Source organism: Engraulis encrasicolus, chromosome 13 (genome assembly GCF_034702125.1).
Source record: "Engraulis encrasicolus isolate BLACKSEA-1 chromosome 13, IST_EnEncr_1.0, whole genome shotgun sequence".
Classification (NCBI taxonomy): Eukaryota; Metazoa; Chordata; class Actinopteri; order Clupeiformes; family Engraulidae; genus Engraulis; species Engraulis encrasicolus.
In genome coordinates this window covers 42791864-42799896 of record NC_085869.1, presented here as the reverse complement: position 1 = coordinate 42799896, position 8033 = coordinate 42791864, and the positions used below count along the sequence as shown (strand labels likewise).

At 50.8% G+C, this 8033-nt stretch overlaps 1 protein-coding gene and 1 pseudogene across 1 annotated transcript; both read left to right on the top strand.

The window, feature by feature from the left end:
- Positions 1-982: 982 nt before the first annotated feature.
- On the top strand, positions 983-2068 carry LOC134460571 (uncharacterized). Its single transcript, XM_063212947.1, has 3 exons — positions 983-1664; positions 1826-1880; positions 1999-2068. The coding sequence occupies exons 1-3, from the start codon at positions 983-985 to the stop codon at positions 2066-2068; spliced, it is 807 nt and encodes a 268-aa protein (XP_063069017.1).
- Positions 2069-2593: 525 nt separating this feature from the next.
- On the top strand, positions 2594-8033 carry LOC134460570 (uncharacterized; annotated as a pseudogene).

Here is an 8033-nt window from a genome sequence, read left to right as displayed (position 1 = left end):
CTTGAAGTGCAAGATAGTTGTTCAGAATTCTGGCGTGGCGTCATGTTGTCTGACTCTAGCACCACACCATGTTGTTATTGTCGTCTGTGATTGGCTCTAGACCTGGTTCACGAGCTCATTTGCATAGACTTTCGCGCCACAAACTTTTTTTATTTATTTAATTTCCTTGGGAAGATGGAGCTTGGGTTATTGTGATGTGTTTTAAAAATGAACATTCACTCGTAATTCACATATTATTACATATTGTGAATGTCATGGTTTGTTGGAACATGTCCAGTGTGTGTGTGTGTGTGTGCTATATTCAAACTCTTAATCTTTTCAAACTTTTACAATGTTTGATACTTGAAATGCTGATTTAAATTGTACCAGATAGAAATTAGTTGTGTGGGAATGCATGATGCTGGAACCGTGGGAACAGAAAGAGGACCATCCCCCTTTTTTAAGCATCCTTGTGTGGGAACAGGTGCTCTCACCTCCTTCATCTGTAATGTTGCAACTTTGTGTGGGAACAGGTGCTCTCACCTCCTTTCAATTTTAATGTTGCAACTTTGTGTGGGAACAGGTGCTCTCACCTCCTTTCAATTTTAATGTTGCAACTTTGTGTGGGAACAGGTGCTCTCACCTCCATTCAACTGTAATGTTGCAACTTTGTGTGGGAACAGGGGCCTCTCATCCACTGGCCCCTCCCCTTCTATAAGCATCCTTGCATGGGAACAGGTGCTCTCCCTCCTCCCATCCTTTACTGTAATGTTGCAAATTTGTGTAGGGGCATCACAGGTGGCTAATACCAGTGGCTGACCCATTCACCCTCTGTAATATTTCATTGCCATCTCTCCCTCCTTAACCAATTAATTTAGTAGTATTTGTATCGTTATTTGATTATTTACTTTTATTTTCAATGAGATCCTCTATAGGCATATGAGATCTGAAACCCCCCTTGAAAACTGAAATTCTTTGTGTTTTTCCCCCTTGGCTGTAGATCATGCAGAAGAAGCCGACGATGATGTTCTTCCCTGGGAGGAAGAGAGTGGTCTTCCGCAAGGGGCCAAGGGGATTCCTCGTCTGTGACCCAACCCCAGAAGCCCAGCGCATTAAGGACAACCCTGCACTGAAAGACCAGTCAGCGCCACTGAGGGAGGACCTGGTCCGCCAAAATGCCCTGGCTGAGGTCCGACGGCGAGGAGGGGATGCCTCAGACCGTTTGGAGGTGCAGGGGGACTACGTCCTGCAGTTTGGGAAGTACAAGGGCCAGGTGTTCCGATGGCTGTTGGAGAACGATGTGGGCTACATATTGTACCTCTTCGACAGCCTGACCAAGGAGGAGGAAGCCGGGATTCATGGCGGGGAGGGCCATGGCAAGGTCAACTTGCACACCTTCCTGAGGTACGCTCGGAGCTACCAGGAGATCGAGGCGCGCCTGGCATACGAAGCTGCCCAACCCCAAGCTGCCCAACCCCAAGCTGCTGATGCTGCCCCGCTTTCTGACCACGACCGACTGGTAGGCTTTGGGAAGAGACCAAAGTCCACCTGGGGAGAGGTATGGGAGAGCAGGGCAGATGGCTACGCCAGCTTCATCTTGAGCCAGCATTGCACCAAAGGGACCAAGATGGACAAGCTCCAGCAGTACTTGCGGAGGAGGCAGCAAGAGACTGCCACCGCCCCAGGTAAGTTTTAATGCCTGTTATCATTTTTGTATGTGTCTGTGTCTCTCTATACTGTATAACACATAGCCTATATATATTAACTGTAGCCACTGAAAAGACTACACTAACTTGTGTTGTGATTTTTGTTTCTTTGTTTTTCTTTCTTGTTTCTTGTGCCACAGTAATGGATGAGGACGAGGACCTGGAGAGGGCAATGTTGACCATCTCACCGTCCAAGCCGGAACGTCAAAGTGGTAGTTACATTGTCATTACACAGAATGGACATGTTTCAGTTACGGCCTTTTGTTTAACGCGTTTTGAGTGTATTGTCTTCCTCTTTCTTGTGTGTAACCAGGTGCAGCGCCAGAAGCAGGACCTGCATCAGCGCCGTCTGTACCAGTGGAGTCATCAAAGACAGGTTTTAAGATGCCGCATGTGATTATTACAGTTTTTCTCAATCACTTTGGTACATTTCTCAGATTATTTGCACAATTTGCAAAAGAGTATGTGCATTCTCTACCAAGTTGTAATATCTGTTTTGTATTACAAGCTATTTAACATTTTGCATGTGAGGACTTACTACATACAATGAACTCCAGCATAATTGTTAAAGGCTGGTCAGCAGAGAACGGCACACAATCTTTTGCATGATGTAGCAACTTGTTCAAAGAAGTGAGAAAAGGCCTTTTTGATGTACATGTAGTTTTGAGACATCAATTCTTATCTGAGAAGTGTGCAAAAGAATTGAGGGCCATCTGTAAAATGGTGAATTGCCCCCTGCAAAGTGGACATTTCAATCTACTGTTTTCGTTCTGCTCGTTCTACTGTGATTGGGACCTTGCCTTCGTCCCTGCCACAATGAACTGACTAAGGGACCATGAAATCCCTGCCATGATGAACTCTATCTCAATGGGACCATGAAATCCCTACCATGATGCATTGGTTCGACGATGAGGGTGAGTACGTTATTTGTTCTATGTTTCACTTCATAACAAATGAAGAGACTAACACAAGTTCAGTGAGTAATGCTGCTCCTCATCACAGTCCAGCCAGTATTGTTGACAATATGTTGGTCAAGTCAGTGGCAAGGTACTGAAATTTCAAAATTGGTGAAAGGTGTTCAACTTTTTAATTTCTTGGCTGATGACAATGAGGAGGTGTAACATTATGACTGTTGTTCAGTTCTTAACAAAGTAGAGATGACTGTTGGAGGAAGGGGAAATAAACTTGCTGTACATGTGTCCTTATGCTAGGACTTGGTTTTAATATGTGGCAAGCCTTTCCCTTCCTCAAACTAGGATATCTCCACTTTGGATGTCTACTAACATGATGAATGCATGAATTGTGTAAACCGAGTAAGCCAAAATAATTTGACACAATCTTCATTTATTTATTCACTCGTTTTCATAAGAGGAAGTAAATGTCATGAGCTGTTTACAACGAGGAATCAGCCGAGATGGTGAAGCTCCAAGATGAAGACACAACCTGGTTGCGTACGCTACCAAGTCTGCATCCTATGTGAGACATTAATTCTGGGCTTTGTATGTAGTTTCAGCTACACTGTCTAGGGCCCCCACTGCTTCCACACTGCAGGCGTCGCCAGTTACAGCACCACCAAGTGTGAGGAGAAAGAAGCCTGTGCCCCTTCCTCCACAGCTGGCGTTCATGGCGACATCAGACACTCAGATGCACGAGGCAGAGCAAGGTGTGTGTGTTATGTGTAACTCATCTCTTTAGTACATAGTTAATTCATTCATTTTACAAGCTAGTGCAATTATGCAAAGATGATGTGTAGAACATGTATAGGTCTGTTGTTGGATTTTTCTCCATGTGTGTAAGCTGAAATTCCTAAAACAACATCAACTTCATAACCTGATTAAACTGCTAACTGTAAAAATTAACATATGATTAGCTCAAAACACAAATTCCAATGTCTTTATTGAAATGTGAATAAATGGTTAGTCCTAGGTTGAGGCCATGAGTACTTGTCCTCACTCAAGTTGCTATATAAAATCAACACTGACTAGAGGATATTCATTTTTAATTGTCTAAATTACACCTGTTTTCACCATTGTTCATGCAATAGCTGCTTATTTGTGCGATGTTTGTCATTCTCGGTTCCCTCAGTTTGTTCACCTGCCCCAGTACCTGTTCCGGCTCCAGCCCCGCCACCTGCTCCGGCCCCTCCACCTGCTCCGGCCCCTCCACCTGCTCCGGCTCCTCCACCTGCTCCGGCCCCGCCACCTGCTCCGGCCCCTCCACCTGCTCCGGTGCCTGTACCTGTGCCTGGCCGCGACTATGACGTCATGAATTGGAGCTGCTCCCACCCTCAGAAGACCTGGATGAGGACGGAACTCCAGAGCCTCGGGCTGTGGCCTGGGTCACGACCCGTGAGGAACCCGGGAAACATCATCTCCCTGTGGCGTCATCCCCCGCAGCCAGAGCTTCTGGACACCGTGGCAGACCTTCCCTCACCTAACTTCTTTCAGCTCCACCCTTTCTTTATATGGAAGCCCGAAAGTGACATCATGGCCCGCCTGAGGAACAACTACATCCTGCCCTGTCTCCATGACTGCCAGCATCCTCACGTGAGCACTAATTTCGATACTAATTTTAAAAAGACACCCTGAACTTTTGCCCTTGAGTTATATGTGCGTACATCGAGCATTCCTGTACACTGTAAATATACCACTGCTGATCTAAGTCTTAATAAGTTATACTTTTGACTCCACTAAGTAATTTAGTCACTCTCCAGTGTTGATAATACTCTTTGCATTTATTTTATTGACATCCCATTTTTTTGCTGTGCACATTTCCAGATTGTCTCATCTGGTGTTGGGAGGCCTCGCGTCATTGTGGGAACCAGCGGCCAGTACTACATTATGTCGTCACGACTCTCCTGCAAGGCCTGTCGGAAGGTCTGGTTTGCTGACAACCCCCGGTGGATCGAGAAGCTGCCGAAGCGGTTCACCCACCTCTTGCCCGCTTTCATCACCTACAAGAAAGCCATCTGCAAGTCTGTGATGGATGAGCTCAGGCGCGGCAGCAGGTCCCCCACCGACATGGCCAACCAGGTCAACGAGCTGATGCACCTGAAGTACGAGCGGGCTCACCTGGCATATCTTCTGGCCATCAACAACGTCCGGGATGGCGAGACTGGGCTCTACGGGCAGAGGACCATCGGCCAATACCTCACGAGAGAGAGGGCGGCCCCGCGTGACTTCGGCCGGTACGAGGACGCAGATGGGTGGTGTGGCGTCTCCGTGTCGGCGTTCTACCTCACCGACTGCCTGCTGGACGAGTACCGGCGTCAAGCGCCCAGCATCTCCTCCCTGCTCCAGGGAACGTTTGGCCGCGTGTTCCGTTCCGACCACACCCGGAAGGTGGCCCGGAAGGTGACGCTCTCGTCTGGTGTGATGTCCAGCTACGCCGTCATGAACGAGAACTGGCTCATCGTTTCCTGGGTCATGGTCCACTCAGAGACGGAGAAGTCCCTGGAGCCAATGTACCGTGGGCTGGCCAAGCGGTACGACGACGCTGAGGTGGAGAAGGCCGGCTACCACTGGATGGACAGGTCAGTGCAACTATCATCTCTTCTTAAAACTGTTCTCACTAATGTCCTTGCCTAACTGCCAATGTTGATTTTAACCCCTTAGCGCAGAGCCTATATCACAACCTCGCTGTCACCAACATTGTAATGGCTATGTCTCTGTAATCTGTTACTTAAGGCTCTCTGCATTGTCATAGCAATGTTGTTGTGATGTAGTGACTAGGCCCTCTGGCGACCCCATATGCAGTAAGAGGCTACCGAAAGATTGTGTATTCATGTGGCAGACTTCTTTGATTGTCTGTTTAATCGTGCCTTTTTAATCTGTGTGTTGTCAGGGATTGCTGTGCTGCGTTCAGGATCCCGGAAAGCTTCCCTGGTGAGCACCTGGACTGGAGGGCATGGGAAACCAACCCAGCCGTGGTCGCGGGGGCTGTGTCCGGTCATCTGGGGAATGCGTCTGCCTCCCGGACCTGCTACAACCCGGACATCAGCGTGAGGCTGGATTTGTTCCATTGCATGCGGCGGCTGTGTCGGGAGTGCACCTCAGAGCACCACTCTCTCTACGGCTCCTTCTGCCAGATGCTCTCCGCGGCGTTCCTGATCGTGGACCAGGACGACCTCAAGCGCCTTCAGGAGGCCTATGTGTTCTGCGGGATACAGCCACCCAATCCCACAAAGCAGCACATCAGGGAGCACTGCAGAACCAAAGTCCCCGGCCCCATGGAGCTGCTCGGCAGAGTGGAGAGGGTGATGAGGCACTACCATCTGGCCAAAGACCCCAACGACGTCCCGCTCTTTATGCCCTCCATGCTGAAGTGCTGGAAGATCCAGAGGGTCCACGTCTTGCACGGCTGCATCAGCGATCCTGAGCCGTCAGAGGGTATGATGTATCGGCACGACGGAACTCTGCTGCTCAACCACGTTCCTGGAGAGGGAGCCAGAGTCCTCATCTGGATCCCTGAGGGGTACATTGCAGCAGGAGGGGTACCACTTCCACCAGGCGCAGTGGGTCACTGGGACCCAGGTGTCCCCAGAGCTTTTCCAAGCCCAGGGCATAACGGGGGTTGCGAGGTGGAACTTTCAGCGGCTGGTGTCTCTGAAGTTACCCAGCGTCGTCCTCCCTGCCGTGTTCGACCCAGCGCTGATGGTGGACTTGAATGCCGCATCACTGGAGGCAACAGGTGAGGACAAGTACCCCATCCTTCGCCTGTCTGGCAGAGACACGGGAGAGAGCTTTGGCCTGGAGTACACGGAGCCTGGCTGCCGCCCGGTTCCTCTTGACTGGAACAAGCACAGGAGCCAGCGAGATGAGCCAGCACCAGAAGCAGCACCTCCATCCCCAGTTCGTGCGCCGTCACCTGAACCTGCTCCTGCTCCAGCTGCTGTAGAGACACCCTCACGCTCACCTACTCCAGCTCCTGTGTGCACGCCATCTCGCCTGCCAGCTCCAGCTCCTGTGTGCACGCCATCTCGCCTGCCAGCTCCAGCTCCAGCTCCTGTGTGCACGCCATCTCGCCTGCCAGATCCAGCCCACAGGTCCTTGACTGCTCCAGCTCCTCTGTCGCCTCAGCATGTGACGTCCTCGCAGACCACTGCAGCTGCCCTCTCCACTGGCCATCCTGTTGTTGGACCCCTGAAGCAGGACCCTGACGAGTGGCAAATGCCAAGCCCCGGGACATCAATCGGTACGACTATACATTAATTAAATTATTGTTGTATATCAATAGTAGTTCACCGCATCATATACTGACATTATGTAACACCATGTTTTTGTTTTCTCTTTCTGTTTTCCAGGTGTCTCGTATGGTCTGCCGTCCACTCCGAGGAGCGCCCGCACTGGACCAGTCAAAACAGGTGGACGCGTGTTTGTGCTGGACTTCACCCGCTGGACGCCCCCCATGAGAGACGCCATCGACCACCTGCTGCTGAAGCACCGGGGCCAGAAGGACTACCTGCGGCTAGTGGACCAGGAGTACGGCGACATGGTTCACCGCTCTGCTGCCGACCCCAACAGCTTGTTGCACCCCACCACCAGGCTGCACATATCCCGGTATGTGAAGCACACTGCCAAGCAGCTTAACGCCAGCTCAGCACTGAACACCAGCCAGGAGAGGGTGCTTGAGACACAGCAGCTGTGGCAGTCCCTCACTGATGGCAGTGCAACAACCACTGTGCCGGTGGTGACACTTGAGCCAGCCGGTCCTCCTCCTCCCCCTCCTCCTCCTACGCCGGCAGCGCTGACACCGGAAGCCCTTGAGCGCCTGGTGAAGGGCATTGTGGAGCAACAGCAGCAGCAGCAGCAGCTGCAACAGCAGGAGCAGAGGAAGAAGCAGATCAAGACCTGTCTTGCTTGTGGACAGCCCAAGTCGCGCTACAGTACTGGTGGATCCTCAGTCCACTACTACTACCAGATGGGCCAAGACAGGTACTTTTACTGCTCCAAAAAGGTCCACGACACGTACGCTGCTGAGGGTCTGTCTGACACTGCCATGTCTTTTGAAGACTTTTCAAAGACGGACTTCTTTCCGAGGGAGCTGGCAGCTGTGAAGCAGCGTGCAGCGGACAAAGCGGACAAGCAGAGGAAGAGGCAAGCGCCTCAGCCAGAGCCAGTGGGGAGGCTCTGCAGGTTTTGCCGCTTGCCCATCAAGCAGGGACCAAACAGCCCACACATACACACCAGCTTCCCAGGTGTGCCAGGCAACTACATATACTGTCCAGCCAAAGTCCTGAACATTTACAAGGACAGGGGCATGCAGACTGAAATGACCTGGCTTGAGTTCAAGGACTCTCCTTTTTATGATGCGGAGAGAAAGCGATGGGTGGAGGAGAGGAAGAAATGA